This window comes from Crassostrea angulata, chromosome 6 (assembly GCF_025612915.1).
Source record: "Crassostrea angulata isolate pt1a10 chromosome 6, ASM2561291v2, whole genome shotgun sequence".
NCBI lineage: Eukaryota > Metazoa > Mollusca > Bivalvia > Ostreida > Ostreidae > Magallana > Magallana angulata.
This window is the reverse complement of record NC_069116.1, coordinates 24,232,516-24,248,589: the sequence shown is the minus strand read 5'-3', so window position 1 is coordinate 24,248,589 and position 16,074 is coordinate 24,232,516. Positions and strand designations below refer to the sequence as shown.

The 16,074-nt window shown below is 34.3% G+C and overlaps 2 protein-coding genes and 1 long non-coding RNA gene across 5 annotated transcripts in view; 2 read left to right on the top strand and 1 right to left on the bottom strand.

The window, feature by feature from the left end:
* LOC128190364 (serine/threonine-protein kinase NLK-like) overlaps positions 1-6,970 on the top strand; it is a 15,979-nt gene extending 9,009 nt beyond the window's left edge. The window contains exons 7-11 of one of the 3 annotated variants that reach the window (XM_052862389.1): positions 1,815-2,003; positions 2,500-2,698; positions 2,848-2,941; positions 3,498-3,551; positions 4,191-6,970. In XM_052862389.1, the coding sequence (XP_052718349.1) occupies positions 1,815-2,003; positions 2,500-2,698; positions 2,848-2,941; positions 3,498-3,540 (525 nt within the window). In that variant the 3' untranslated portion in view covers positions 3,541-3,551; positions 4,191-6,970. Of the gene's footprint in view, positions 1-1,814; positions 2,004-2,499; positions 2,699-2,847; positions 2,949-3,497; positions 3,552-4,190 lie in introns of all 3 variants that reach the window. The other 2 variants (XM_052862387.1, XM_052862390.1) reach the window with 2 other exon arrangements.
* LOC128190376 (uncharacterized) lies at positions 5,217-7,747 on the bottom strand. Its single transcript, XR_008244349.1, has 2 exons — positions 7,385-7,747; positions 5,217-7,241 (listed from the first exon to the last, which is right to left on the bottom strand). It is a non-coding gene; the product is annotated as an uncharacterized LOC128190376 (long non-coding RNA).
* A 3,187-nt stretch (positions 7,748-10,934) lies between these two features.
* The window catches only part of LOC128190374 (uncharacterized), a 32,595-nt gene continuing 27,455 nt past the window's right edge, over positions 10,935-16,074 (top strand). Inside the window, exons 1-15 of the mRNA XM_052862402.1 lie at positions 10,935-11,067; positions 11,681-11,831; positions 11,923-12,005; positions 12,189-12,258; positions 12,399-12,508; positions 12,659-12,790; positions 13,051-13,181; positions 13,339-13,384; positions 13,605-13,698; positions 13,979-14,021; positions 14,141-14,203; positions 14,689-14,759; positions 15,079-15,157; positions 15,386-15,493; positions 15,662-15,795. Coding sequence (XP_052718362.1) covers positions 10,991-11,067; positions 11,681-11,831; positions 11,923-12,005; positions 12,189-12,258; positions 12,399-12,508; positions 12,659-12,790; positions 13,051-13,181; positions 13,339-13,384; positions 13,605-13,698; positions 13,979-14,021; positions 14,141-14,203; positions 14,689-14,759; positions 15,079-15,157; positions 15,386-15,493; positions 15,662-15,795 — 1,392 coding nt within the window. The 5' untranslated portion in view covers positions 10,935-10,990. The remainder of the gene's footprint in view (positions 11,068-11,680; positions 11,832-11,922; positions 12,006-12,188; positions 12,259-12,398; positions 12,509-12,658; positions 12,791-13,050; positions 13,182-13,338; positions 13,385-13,604; positions 13,699-13,978; positions 14,022-14,140; positions 14,204-14,688; positions 14,760-15,078; positions 15,158-15,385; positions 15,494-15,661; positions 15,796-16,074) is intronic.

Genomic DNA, 16,074 nt, shown 5'->3' with positions numbered 1-16,074 from the left:
TTTTATGTGAAGTTGTAAGCAGGGTTTCAGATGAAATGAGTTGCTTATTAATCATTCATGAGAGTTTGTAGATTTGTTATGAGAAAGGAATATGTGTGAGACTCATATCTGTATATTAATCTATACTGCACCTTATTAGCTAGATTTACACAGAGGTAGATGATCACTCTGCCAGGAATAGATCAAACGTTGATTTTTAGGTATCCAGTGCCTTATGGTAGTGAGCCATGTCTCTGACGCTGAAGTAACAGATGTGCTCTCTCTATCTCTCTCTCTTCCTTTTCTCTCTCACTCCTCTCTCTGAACTTTATGAGGCATCCATTGGGATGGTGAGATATCCTGTTAGATCATGAGAGAGAGAGAGAGAGAGAGAGAGAGAGAGGGAGGGAGGGAGGGGTTACCCTGTACCATTCCTAGCCTTACTCATCAGGGTTATAAGTCATCATATGCCATCATAGGCTGTAACTGAGTTATTACTTAACAATCAAAGCCAACTCCATCATCATCAAGATGGCTATGGAAATCTTTAGACACTAGACATTCCAGAAATAGACAGTAAACTTGGGTGTTGTAATGACTTTAGTTGTGTGTTGTGCTCTAGCTACTCTAGCTGCCACACTGGCAGTAAATGGTCTGACTCGACAGATCTGAGGAATGTCTTCAGGGTCATTAATCTTGATCTTCAGTCTGATAAGGTGTGATCCAGGTCACACTTTTTAAAGTCATGTAAACAAGCCTTGAACAAAATGACAAATTTTCCCATCTTTCAACAAAAACAATCATTTTTTGCATTATTCATCAAAATTCCTATAATAGAGAGAAATGGGCCAAAGTTTCTGATCAATATAGGGTGCATCCATGCATAGTGGTTTGTTTCCACCAGTATCAAGAAGAAATTTACATTGTTAATCTTTTAGGTACGTTTTTGTTGTAAATATGTGTATTGTGATAACTGCATATTTTTTCATCCATCTGAAGTATGAATAATGGGCTCTTATAGCAGTTGGTTTTCTATAATGGGGGTCCAGAATTGGAAGACATAACCAGTGTGAATGGCCCTGTGTGATACTCTTATGCCCTGGGGGTGACACTCGGCCGACTTGTGGACAAATGTTTCACCTGGCCTGCACACAATGCACAGGTGATTGTCTGTCAACCCCTTGTTACTGGACAATGGTACTGAACCATTGTACTTGTTTAGCCATTTCTGTCCAAAAATATCTCAGTGCATTTGTATGAACTCTTATTTATCATTTGCCCTCATAAAAACGCACTGGTCTTCAAGTAATATGGCCAAGCTGCTATATCCTATTACATTAGGCATTTTATTGGTAACTTACTGTACAGTTATACATAACAGGTCTTATAAACAAGACTAACAATGAGCCTTTGTTTGTTAACTGTGTGATATCATTTAGTTCAACCAGTCCCCCCTCGCTGTGTGGGTTTGTTGTTTGTGGTGTGGTTGAGCTCTATGCCACGCTGAACTTTAAGAGGAATGACCTCTTTATGGAGTGTCATACTTTAACTGTACACATGGTGTTTTGATTTGGTTTTCTCTAAAAGTCTTTGTTCAGTAGCAGCAAATTTAAGGCTGACTGGAGCCCTATCTAAACTACATCTGTTGGATTAAAGGCTTAATGGCTTTATCCTGACTCAATGTACATAATGACTTCATAGAACTTAAGCATTCCTTCACACCATTGTCTGTTGTTTCTATTATCACAATGCCAAAAAAAAGAGATTTAAAACAATATGTAAAGTTATGTGAAAGTACAAGATATCACAAAACACCTGTGTTCTTGGAATTACAGTTGGACCTAATCACAGATCTTTTGGGAACTCCTAACCTGGAGGATATGAGAACAGCTTGTGAAGGGGCCAAGACTCACATTTTGCGGACCGCACACAAACCACCATCCCTTGCTGCTCTGTACACCCTATCCAGCCAGGCTTCCCATGAGGCCGTGCATCTCCTGTGTCGCATGCTTGTTTTTGATCCAGTAAGTAGAAAAGAGTAAACAGTCAACACAATATCTGTGTCAGGTCAAGGGGTATAAAAAGGGATGATGGGACTATGGACAGGTCGAAGGGTAAATGACTGGGTAAAAGTCATGCATGGATGACTTGTTCGAACAGCCTTTCTCTCAATTTATACAGTAACTGCCTTTAGGATATTGACTTGGATGTTCCATTACTGGTTGAGGAGTAGCCAAGGGCACACTCATCAGCAATAAAGCTCCAATCAATACACAGCTGTCTTGTTTTATTCCCTGGAAAAAGTAACAATTAATGATGTGTTGATGAAGACTCGTGGCTCCTTTATAGAAAGGACTTTTTTGAGCTAAATTTGCAAATGATCTCTGGTTTGTTTTTCAAAAGAAAGTAGCTTTATTGATGGTTGTTTCTTCCGCTGTTCGGAATATTGATTGATTTCAATTACCAAACAACCTTGGTTGATACATAACATCCGCATGTACATTGGTCTTCTCTTTGTAGGACAAAAGAATAAAAGCGGCGGATGCCCTCGCTCACCCCTATTTGGACGAGGGCAGGTTGCGTTACCACTCCTGTATGTGCCATTGCTGCCATAACACATCAGCAGGACGACAGTATACCTCAGATTTTGAACCGGTGTGCCATCAGCCTTTTAGCTATGGCTTTGAAGATGGACTGACTTCAGTGCATCACTGCAGAGGTACCTAAAAGAAACAATTCCATGTAACACCAAACTGAAAACAAGGCACCTCTAGAAACTTACAATATATCTCACATGAGATGATTTTGCCACTTAAGTCATTTTCTCTGATCAATAGCTTTATAATGGATTCTTCTTATTTATTCCAGAAAAACTACACAAATTCATTTTAGAACAGCAACAGAAAAACAAAGTTCCTTTATGTCTCAATCCAAATTCCATGTCATTCAAGAACTTTGCAAGGTAGGTGGTGAGTGACTTAGCAGCAATACATACACATTAGCATTGTAGAAGAAAGCACTGGAAATCTGGTTCAGTTTGTCTCATTATAAAACTCAGAAATGAACATGCATAAACATTGAAAAATTGCAGTTGCACTTGTTTTAAAAAGAAAAGTTCCAATGAACAATACTCAGTAATTATACTCAACAGCAAACACAAAAAATGAGACTGACAATCCCAGGTGAACAGTTGTTTCTAATCAAAAAATAGATATTGGTGGTGGTTTGTCTTCTTTAAGGAATGACTAAACAATTGCCTTAAGGTTTGAATACCTATGATTGATGCTAGAAAATTAGAAGGGGCAACACTGCAACTGTGAACTGATATGCAGGGGGTTTTCTGGCAATGTCCTGGTCATTTGATTTGCAGTTGCGTTGATGATCCATCTTTTGTTTCATTTCAATTTTTGCCAAGGCTTTTTTGGTTTGGAGTGGGTGGACAAAAAATTTTTTTAAAAAATGAACGACCACTGTAATAATTTCAAATATATATTGATGAACTTTGTATTATATTTTAGGGTACCATTTACCGGGGAGGGGTCTTTGAAGAGGGGCAGATAGATGTGCTCAATGTGAGAACAATTTGAAATTGCTTATTGCGCAGAAACCTTAGCATCTCATTTGCCTGGCTTTTTTTTTTTCCTTTTGTTAATTTCTTAAAACAGTTTTTTTTTGCTTGTTTGTGATTCATCGTTGCAGTGACTCCCCATCACTTCATATGCAGTCATTAAAATCCCATGGCTTCAGTAATAACTCGAAGATTCTTTTAATTACTATTTTCCCATCTTTTTAATCACACAAAGTTATCCAATTTCATTCTCCTAATATTCCCCATCTGGTTGTTTGAGAAGAAGACTTCATGTTCAGTAGAGATTTATGTAATACCAATCAGTGGAACAAAACACTTAATAAATGTTTATTAACAAAGATAAAGGAAGACCTAAAATTTCATCCAAGTATTATAGTCTAACTGGGTTTAAACTTGAATCTCATTATTTTTAGTATTTGTATTACAGAAAATCACTTATTTACTAATGTTGCCAAATGTGTTAAGATAGGAACTTGTTTCATACCTTGAATTGATAATTAGATTTAAATGTGTTTAAATTGATAAGAGAGAGGTTTGCATATTATGTTGATAGCATGTAGCATCTGGAAAGCAGATTGGCATATCTGTTATAATTAACATGTGTTTGATTTTTATTTTTCAGTTCACAAGTTGCCCAACCTTCAGAACTCCCTCCATCTCCTCATGTCTGGGAGTGAAACTGCCACATCAACTCAAACCTGTGATAAAATATTTGGACCAATTCTGTACAGAGAAACAGATGCAATATAATGCTATTTCATTGAGGATCTCTTTGGGTTATAAGCATAATGAATTCCAAAGTTGCGATTGAGTTTTAAAAAATGCATGTTAAATCAAAGGTGCTCCCAGTGTGAAAAGTTTCATTGTATAAATCGGTAACTGCCTGTCACTGTTTTAAACAGTTGTAATTTCTCTCTTTATTATTTTTTTTTTTAATTTGGTCAAAGCTCATCCATTTTTTGTGAGAAAGAGTGCGATCAAAGGGAGACAACCCCTCTTTTCTTTTGGTACATTCTATTTCAGATGATCTGATACATTGTTTTTTTCACGTACCCATGAATTCCATTTGTCTTTTTCCAACTCAAAGTTGCTCAGCAGAAGTCAGTGATGGCATTTTATATCCTGTTATTTTTCAATAAAATAAGATATTAATATACAACTTCGAATTATTTGCCATTTTACAAACACACACCTACAGTACAATGCAACCCCCAAAAAGTGTAAGTATTATTGGTATGCAGTTAGCAACTCAACTTGCATTACAAAGTCGAAATGTGATCTCATTTTATTTATCTTCTTTTATGTAGAATATATTGGAATTTTTTCCACTTTTTGTACAGCATATGCACAGTTGCATTAAACAACTGAAACAGAACTATATTTGATATAGTGTGAATAAATTTTAAGTTCATAGTAAAGTGTGGATGAACTATAATATTTTATATGTACTGGTAATTTAATTATTAATAATTGTGAGCAAGTGTTCAAAACATCATTGCAACATGCTCAGGGAAAACTAGAAACAGCCTTTGATATCTAGAAGGTGTATTATATTAAATAAGTTGGGTAATTAAACAACAAGGCCACATATGTGATCTGTCTGACAATGCTTGTGTGTTTTATTTGTAATTTTTCTTTATTGTTTTACTAATATCTTTGTCAATTTGTACCATTAGCATTTATTATATTATGAGTCATGAAATGCTTTATCCACACCAAGAGGATTTTGTTTTAATTAGTTGTTTTGAATTAGGCATTAAACTGGAATGCAAACAAAAAAATTGTGTAAGCATAGGCCAAATGTCTGAAAGAGTTGCTTTCCATGTTTACGAATGTTTATTCTGTTACGTAGATACATTTCCAAATGCCTCAGCCTTAACTGTAATCAGGTATTGTGTCAAGGGAAAATGACAGTAGCAGAGGTGCATTTCATTGTCCCAAATATCATAATTTCATGAACACCCCACCTCTCATTTTGTGTGTCTGTCTAATTCTGTGCATTCCAAGCCTGTCCTCTCTTGTATGTGTACAGTTTCATTATTAAGCAAGTATTGTGTGTTTTCTGTGTACGCATCTTGCTAGACATATTTAATCCTACCACTGGGAATCATTTACCGAAAAATATAAAACAATCCTGAATCAAGTGTTGATCTTTGTTTTCATATTTTTACATGTATTTCAAATTATTAATGATTTTTTTTAAAGAAAAAGAAATTCTCTATGAATATTATTTTGTTGGATGCCTAAACGAAGTGTATATATACTTTCATATTTACATTGTTTGGATATGGGTAATGGTGTTGTAGATTTTTCTTTTCATTGCTGTAAGTAATCATTGTGATTTTGAATGATGATTTGAAGATTTGTACATCAACATCTGGCTGAATGTAGAAATGATGTTCATTATAGATATCACATTATATGAAAGGTTGCATACAAAGAAAACTCTGTAAATCATCCACATGTTCATGCCAACTTGATGTGAATATCGTTTGAAAAAAGTCTTTCATGTGTATTTTGTGTTGAAATTCTGGAAGTATTTGACATCTGCAAAAAAAAAATAAGTAAACATGGGCATTCCAAGCCATGATGTGAACTTGTGTGTGACATGTGAATAAACTGAGAAAGAAAACTGTAGAACAAATACTGTATCAATATCAGTAGCCTTTCTTTCGGGATCTACCATGAAGTTTGTCAAACCAAAGGAATCTTTTTAGTGGTGCTTATAAAACATGTTGTTCACAAATAATATTGTCCAATGTATGTCATTTAAATGAAAATGTTTGTCAACATTTTTCCTGTGAGTGTAAATGTATTTTTGTTTTTTTTCTCTCATTTTTTTTAATTGAATAAATAGACCATATTTGTATAGTATGTATCTATGTATGTTAAACTCTCTTAAATATTTTAGAACATGCTAGACATTGAGTTTCTATAGAATGTTATTTCGTGAGTTTTAATTATCAAGAAATTGACAACAAATGAATTTGAGTATTCACAAATGAAGACTTTTTAAATAGTTGTATATTTTACAGTCCATAATTATTGCAGTATGTAATACAAAATCCAAGGTCAAAATCGGATTGACCTCTAAAAAGATCAAGTGTATGAATGGAAATTTTTTGAACATATTTACAAAGCTATCAGGTATACAATGACATCTGCACTGTTAACATACTGCTTGTGTACATGTATCGTTGATATTCAGGTGGTCACGTGACCGGTCATATGATATCTATTCCTGTTTGAGGTTGCTGTAGATGCTGCCCCTGGCAAGAGAGAAATGACGCCAGGTTATTTATTGTTTGTAGAAATTCTAGATGTGTGTATGACCATTGAGATGCAATATTGTATGTCTTTTACATGTATTTAAGATTGAATAAAACCAAATGAAACAATTGATTATGCCTTCATGTTTTCTTTCAAGTTTAAGATTGGTTATTCATGTTCTCAGGTATACTGGAAGATGATTTGATGATAAAATGAATGTATATCTTGTCCGCTGTTCATCTAAACAGAATATTTTTGTACAACAGCGGCTAACAAAGATTTCAAGATGTTTTATTTCATTGTAGAGTCACAATTGATCTCTAATCCCCAGCATGCTGTATTGGGTATCGGGAGAAACAGCAGGAACATATCCAGTAAACCGGTAGTGTTACTGCAAGAAATTCTGCAAAACAATAAAAACATGTTGAAAATTTTTTTTTACAACTGTCTAAACACAAAAATAAACAAATTCATCACCAAATAGCAAATATACATGATAACGCTTTTAATGTTGAGCTGGCGCGTGCTATAGGTGTGTAGGATTACCTGAGTGGCACTTTGTGCGGAGCTTTTTCAGACCGACGGTGCGCACGTGGACGAGCGTGAAAGCTTGCATTCTGTTTAACCAGACCATCTCTGTAAAGGACACTGGACCAGTCCTGTGTGTGTGTGTGTGTGTGTGTGAACCGCACGAGTCTCCATGCTGCGTCACGTTGAAGTGTTGCTAGCGTGGGTCACTGGAAGGCTTGTGCTCACAATATGCTCTTTACCAGATTGATCTTACATTTATGCAGGAATTGCTCTAACACCAAGAAACAATATATATCTGTTTTATATGGTGTAAAAAGCATTGTATACCTATGTATGTCAATTTACCTGACCTTACGTATAGATTTTAGAACTTTGAATTGTAATTCATGCTCACAATTCGTCTTAATGTCTTTAACAGAGGCGGATCCAGCAATTTGGAAAAGGGGGGGTTCCATTTGATGAAAACCAAAATGTGCAAAATTCGTCATTTGTCAATAAACAAGGACTTTTTGAACGTTTTCCGTGCGTATACAACTGTATTTTATAAACATTTATCTCATCACTATCTATTTCACATCTATTTCAACAGCAGAGTGCACTGCATTATTGAGCGTTTTGCCGTTTTGGTTTAGGTAAGGAAGATTTGCATACTATCTAGCCACAAGAAACCCAAGTCTTCAGCAATGAGAAAGTTCGTCTATGCTTGACTGAAAAGAAACACTAAGAAGCAAAAAATAACTCAGACTAATTACGACAAACTATTATAAAAATGGATATTTAGGTATTTTTTTTATGTCTTTGATGTTTTTAAATTCTGAACTATTTATCGATTTTGAGTCCTATCGATTGCCTTCTTAAATAAAGGTCTAAATGATAGGATATGACAAAAAATGGGGATAATTTATGTGCTGAATAGATGGTACGTGTGTAATACAATGGTAAAAGCAATTGTCGTCATAAGAACAAAATTATGGGACGCAGTACAAAATTCTTTAAATAAGCAATTTTTAAAACATTTATTTGAGATAATTACAGTATTTCTATTATAAATGGGAAAATTGTCTTTAAATAGGCACTATACGCTTTAAAAAAAAATCATATGTCCCAGAGAAAGGGGGGGTTCCGACCCCCGGAACCCCCCCTCTGGATCCGCCAATGTTTAATGATAATTACGCGTAATAATTGATTAATATGGAACTGATGTGATGTCTACAGAACTTGTGTAAACTTGGTTGAAACAGTTAAAACTTTTCATACGCGCTTTATAATGCGTTAACTGCCCAACACAGTTTATATTTATATAAATTATGTAGATATTGAACACATTCCTCAAAACTCAGTGAACCCACAGCTCCTCTCTGTCCAAGTCATTAAGAATTTATAGGTCTTCCTCTATCGTACCTCTCTAAGTAGGACTATTTTTGCACAGAAAAGGCTATTAATTGAAAAAGCTTTATTTCAATGAACTCCATCACTGGAAAGTTGCGATCGATCTTTAATCCCAAGCAAGCTCTATAGGATAACAGAACAAGCAGCAGTGAACTCGTTTACATATACTCGTATGATATTGTGTAGCCATCGTCCAATTTACAAATGAACTTAAAAGGGCAAAAATCGCAACAACAGCAAAATTAATATGATAAAGGAGCTAATATTATGACGCATTCAATACTGAGCTGATGCATGTTGTTTTGCCCGGGTAGCACTGTGTGTATAGCATTCTATAGGGCGACGCGGTATGAAACGGACGTCAAAGCTTGTAAACACTGTGAAACCAGACCCATTTTGGTAAAGGACACTGGATCTGTCCTTACGTGTGTGAATCGCGCGAGTCAACAAGGTACATCACGTTGAATGTCACGTTGGAGCCCCCGTAAAGTACGTCATTGGCATGCAATCTGAGCACGTTACCCTCTTATAGCTGGATTTATCTTACGTACGGCACGTAGTCCATGTATGGGTTGTTCACACAGTAAAAGATACGATAAATGTCAAAAATTGGCGTGCGCGTAGGGCTTCTGCATTGAAATGAATGCGTTCTGGTGATAGAAATTTATATTACAGAAGTTTATATCAAACTATGTTAAAACAGATAGATCGATAAAATGTTTGATTTTGTTGGGAATGTAATTAAAATGAAACTGATATTGGATACTCATGCAAAACTCAGCAGCGTTTCCTTCATATCTAGAGAGAAGTGGTTTCATCAATGGTCGACTTCCACAATAAATATTCACCATTAGCTCCGAAAACCTAAATATTCTCGAGATTTTTAATAACTGAAGCTAGTTGTCAACATGTGGTGTTGTCCATCCACATGACGTTACATTTAGATTTTGAATCGCAATTCGTTTTAATTTCTTAAAGGATTGTTATTTTATTTTCCCCTCGTTCACTCCTCCGAAAATAAATACATGTATTTTCTAATTTATGAATTAAAATTTCTAGGCTTGATGCGTCCGTTACAAACCGCATTCAATATCATTTTATTCAAGATTTCTGATTCATAAAAACATAAAAACCAACTATTCCATATTAAAACTGACATGGAATTAATAAAAGCATTTGGTCGCATATTATTTTCGATCCCACCTCAACTACCACTGGGATATATATACCGGTCAGTAAGAGAAAGTTACAGTCAGCTGCTTTCCGATCAAAGTATTCATGTTTCAAATGCATAAACTGCACACTGTAGTAATAAGTTTGGGAAAAAAATGAAGGAAACTCCAATCAATAAACATAAAAGAGTGTTTATTAATTGACAGGATTCTAAAGGATCCGTATTATCTTGCACGGATACGTACATGTTGTGCTGTCTTACTTCGCAAGCACATCGAACACGTGCGTCGTTCATAAAGATGCATAACGTCTACATTTTATTGTAGACCCTGGTTGCACTTCATTCGATACAGTTGATAAGTGATAGTAAATCCAAGAAAGTAACAATTAACGTATTGAACGTAACATCATTTTTATCAGTTTCTACAAAAACTAAAGTGCTGTACTGGTCATGTCATTTTTGTTCAAAACACGTTTCTACTTATCTTTCCGTCCAAATTAACGTGTTCGAATTAAATGCCTCAATACACTGAAGTATAGATAGTGCTTTCGGTGTTATATCGAGAGCGATGAGCGTAACAATAGAAATCGAAAACCAAAATGGCTGTAGTCGGAAATGAAAGGAAAAAATAAAATGCGTATTTATAATTTCATATCAGCTTTAAAACGTAATTCCCACCATACAAAATAACTCCGGTCAACACCACTCACGTGTGCAAAACGGTCCAACATGGGCTTTCTCGGATCCGGGGGATACAGTACAGTAGCACGGTATTGATGGAATAGAATGCATACAAAATGTTGCATTCTAACATAAACAGATTGTAACTTTTATTCTATATATTTCTATGTAAATTCTCTCTCTCTCTCTCTCTCTCTCTCTCTCTCTCTCTCTCTCTCTCTCTCTCTCTCTCTCTCTCTCTCTCTCTCTGTTTACTTACAAGTATCTTCCCTTGAAGGGGCCTATGGCTATTCAGAGTGATTTAGCATGCTCAGGCGAGCTAAACATTCCTTTGACATTTTAAAGCGCTTTGTTGACTTCGAGTGTTTTCGAGCGTCATGGCCGACCTGTCCGATCCTGATTTGGGGGCTGCTTATTATAGATCTAGTGACCCCATTAAAAATCTTAAGATACGGTAAATGTGATATTTATAATCAAATTTATATAATAAACCACAGAAAAAAATTATTTTACAGTAAATGAAGAGGAACAACGAGAAACGTATGAGATTGTTGCCATTTCGAATTTCCTCAGTTATTTTGTTATACGTTTGGTATTATTTTATGCACTGTATAATATGCTTTAACCAGTTTCTTAGAAAATTGAAAATTTACGAAATCATTTTTGATATTTTGATCGTTGTAAGTGTATTTGAAAATATATAAGACAAAGTTTTACCTGTTATAGTCTTTAGATCTGTTCAAGGAATTTAGCAGAATAGAAATAACCATGATAAATTAAAAGTTATAGATAATCATGAACATATATTTGTTCTGAAATATTAGACATACATTTTTATCATTCTTTGCATTGCTGTCAATGGCATGATTAAAGGTGTATATATGGCGTATTTGGAGTATTTTATGTGAAAGTCCTATCTTTAAATAAAGTAATGAAGCAAATAGGAGTTTATAAAACTTCAAATTGGGTACTATGCACTTGGTATTGAATTGTTATCGAATTGTCATTATTACGAATAAATTTGCTGTTATATTCTTTTTATAAGTAGATGTATTCTTCCATTCTAGTGTTAAGTTGAGCAGAATCTCCTCGTCAAACATTGTGCCACAAGGTAAACTAGAACAAGATGGATCTAATCTGGAGATGCAGAAAGTGCAAGAAAGCATGCAGGACATTGAAGAAAGAGTGTTTGAATGGCAGCAGAAAGAATTTAGCAAGGTTAAAAATGAATTTTTTTGTGCTAGAAACGCATTACATGTAGTACCTTTATGTGAACCATTGAAATACTGATTTTTTTATCTACTTGCAGCGGGAAATTGACTTGTATCAAAACATTGCAAACTGTACATCACAACTGGAAAAGGACTACCATGCTAAAGTCACAGAATTATTGTAAGAACTTGCCTGTTTGTCATCATCGCTTAACTAACAAATTTTTTTTTAATTGAGCGCTGAAAAAAAACCACCACATTAAGCAATACTTTTTTCTGATCAATCATCATACCAGTCAAACTACAGTGGATATAAAATAGACATACATGTGTAGATAAAGTTTCTGTTTCATTTTCTTCCTAGGAGCAAAGGTCAACAGCACAACAGGCTCTTCACATACGTAGACCATGACAGATTTTCACAGCAAGATGAGGTGAGTGAGAGAAGTATATAGGTTTATTAATGTATTTATTGTTATCTAAATAAGCCTGTTATTATCTTTTTAACCAGTACCAGTAGTTTTAAAAATTAGATTTGTCATACGAATCATTAAAATGATATTCAATTTTCCAGGCAGTGTTCTTCATGACAAATTCACCAAATGAAACACCCACAATCCTCTCTGATAAAATGTCACATCTACGCAGGCGGAAAATAGGCGGAGGCAAAAAAGCAAGAGAAAGGTACAAAGTAAACATGTCTTAGTGGAAGATCTTTTTATAAAAGTAAGGATGAATGATTGGTTTATTAATGGAAGAAGACAAGTTAATGTGTGATGAATTTAAAATTATAAGAAATTAGATAAATACATTTACCATGATTTATATTAATAGGGGCGGTGCTTTTGTTCCCAAACTAAATATTGTGGAGGAGACACCATCAGATGACCTCAGAAACAAAAATCATATAATGGCAGCTCCAGCACAAGTCATGTACATAATGGCTGACCTTGGTCCAAAGGACAGGTAATTGAGCATGCTTAATGTATCGGAATATCATTCATCTTATTCTAGCAGACTCTGGAGCATGTGATTATTTTAGGTGTCATTCTATTATTCTCAGCCATTTTGCTATATTGTGACTATACTTGAAGGAAATATATTTTTTTTTATTGCTAACCATGCAAGCTCCATTTGTTTATTCTTGTGGTTTAAAGCAACCAACTCACTGAGAAGTTTATTTCCAAGACAGTTATAACTGATTGGTATTGTTTATGATTTTACAGACCTTTTGAGGAGGGGGATGAAGTGGTGCTGTGCTCTCTACAGCTTGATGCCAATGGTGTCCTGTGTATGAGGCCAGACTTCAACAGAGGAAGGAAACCTTATGTAGCAGAGACATCTAGTCTTGGTAGAGGTAAGAGATGGTGTATGTCTTCTCTCTCAGCAGAGACATCTTGTTTTACTAGTTAACAGATTATTCTTTCTTTAAACAACAAAGTCATACAATGTATATTGATAATTGTAAAATTCAACAGTTATCATGTTTTTAATTTTTTTTATTCATATTTCAGAGGTGTTTGAGTACACAATTGAACACAATTCTAAAGTGATGAGTAGGTAAGTGTGTGTTTTGTTATTGGACATGGTTCCTTTGTAGAAGTTTGTGTATCAATGGTGTTGCACGTTTGTATTGCAGACTTGTACATGTATTCGACATTCTTGGCTGTAAGGTATAAATTTACAGGTGTTAATATGAATCTCCAATACCTACATAAATTTGGTTTGAATTCAGCAGATTTCTGTTCATTATTCACAACCATTACTAATTTTGTTGCAGACAAGAGCAAGACAAAGAACTAAAAATGTACAGAGAAATATACAGCCGCCACAAAGACTTCTTATCTACTTGTGTTGGTCATGAATTTGAACTAGTAAGTACATTAAATCTATATCGACTGCTTATTTATGAAAAAATAGAATGGACATACTAGCAGAATGATATGAAGTTTGAAACCAATGATATTACCACGTGATTTCAGAACTCTGCTAGTGTGCAACTACCAAACAGCTTGAGATTATTTAGTTACATTGTGTTAAATACATATACAATGTATCTATAAAAAGTTTTGAGAGTGAGCCAGTGAATGATTTAAATTTAGTTTTATTCTGTAAGGAAGACACAACATAAATAACACTTTTTTTCCACTTTAGCCTCCCCCAGAAGTATTACGACTCATGGTCTGTGGAGAAATAGGTTAGTACATATTTTCTAGAGGCCATTTTCATCTACATGTAATGTAAACTTATGCAAATAATGTAAACAATAGATCTTTCATTTCCATTCATTTGCTATAAAACCTTTTCCTTTAACAGAAAAAGCCAGAAATTTTGAGTATGATGACCTCTACATTCATTTCTTTGTTGATATTCCTAAAAGTAAGTCTTTTTTGTGTCTTTTTTTCCTGTTTCAATTAAAAAACAGTTCTTTAAAAGTTGAAATAAAGATACATGTATTTGGTTCAGAAATGAATGGGCTAAATACATAAAAGCAGTACATAAAAGTGTATTTTGTAATATGTTTACAGTAGTGTAGTTGAAGGTAAATTTTAACTGTTGGAGTAAGTTAAATTACTCGTTTGGGTGTAGTTTGGTTAAAAGATTGCTCAAAGAAAAATTTAGAAGTAATGAAATATGCATTACATTAAAATGTGCCATTCATGGGAAAATTCATCGTCAGAAATATATGATCAATTTTACTTACTTTTACTGACTATGGGGCAACACATCAAACTTGTCATGAATACATGTACTTACATGTATTGTTTTCAATCCAAAATTACAAAAGAGTTATGAAAATTCATCCTTATCAAATATGTATATTGCAATGTGCCCTATTTACCATATCAATCATATATTTATAGATTGGAAAGTAGATGGACATCAACAGTTGTCCTGGGTGACTCAGACGTGTGCCACAAAAGTGGAAGGCAGGGTAGGATGTCTACTGTACCATTTATACTGTATACAGGTGTATTTTTGCCCTTCTTCAATTGCAAATCATTTTGCTCAGTCTTAAATTTGCCCATACACAATAAGTAATACTCTTTTTAATTAAGATTGTTATTATATGAAAATTGGTTATCATTTTCACTGTCACATTCTCCAAAATCATTTAGTAAACAGAATTGTATGAGACAATATTTCATAATGAACAGAATTTGTTGTGTTGTTTGATTAAATAGAAGAATTCAAACTTTAGAAAGTTAGGAAGCTAGATTACTTATTTCTATATATGCACTTTATTCTTTCAGGATAATGTGGCCCATTTTAGTTATCCATTTGAATTTGAGATGTTCTATAAAGATGAAAGTTATGTAGACGAAAACAAAGGTAATTTAAGGCATGCAAATGATACTTTCATAATATTTACATGTACATGGACTTGTTAAAATTACACATAAATGCATAAAGAAAACATCTGATACAATTACCAGTTATAAATAATATTTGCACCTGCAATTTTACAGCAGATTCTAATTAGATTGTGGTAAATATACCAAAAATATTTGGTTAAAACCTTGTGTTCTGAGATTTAAGGAATTTCTTTGACCATTTCAGATTCCTTCCCTCATTTTCCATTCATCCTTATGGAAGTATTATCCTTGGATTCTTGGAACAGATTCAGAACAGAAGGCTACTCCTACCTAGCCATTCCTCCCCGACCTGGTAAACTAAACTGTTCTTTTATGCATTTTACCAGTACACAAAACTTTAACTCAAGACCAATTGACATAGCTTACCAGTGTGGTCAAGAGAGAAAGTTTGATTCGAGATGAAGTTAAAATACCTGATAAAATCATATGGACATTTAGTTTATCTCTTCTCATAATTCAGGAGTATACAAGGAGACAGTAAACTGTTGGCGACCCCTGGGGTCAAATTTTGTGTCAGAGATGAGGAGGTTTTTCATTGGTGGATCCCCAGAGTTAGAAGATCCGACATACACTGCCATTCCCTCCACTTTTGATGTAAGTCTGTATAATTCATTATGAATCCATTGTAATGCACTGTTTTAAGGAATCCATACTGTTTACTCAGTATGTTTGTGTTTCAAAATGAATGTACGGTATAAATATCAATAAATGTACAACATGAATGTTTTGATGCCATATTTTTCTCATTTTGATTGAAAAGCTATGGGCCGCTGTAGTTATTTCTGTTCAGGTATTAATAAGATATCAATTTGTCCAATTTCATTTTATATAAAAAACTCTGGTAAGGATAGTCAAATAATCAGAGGGTATAGT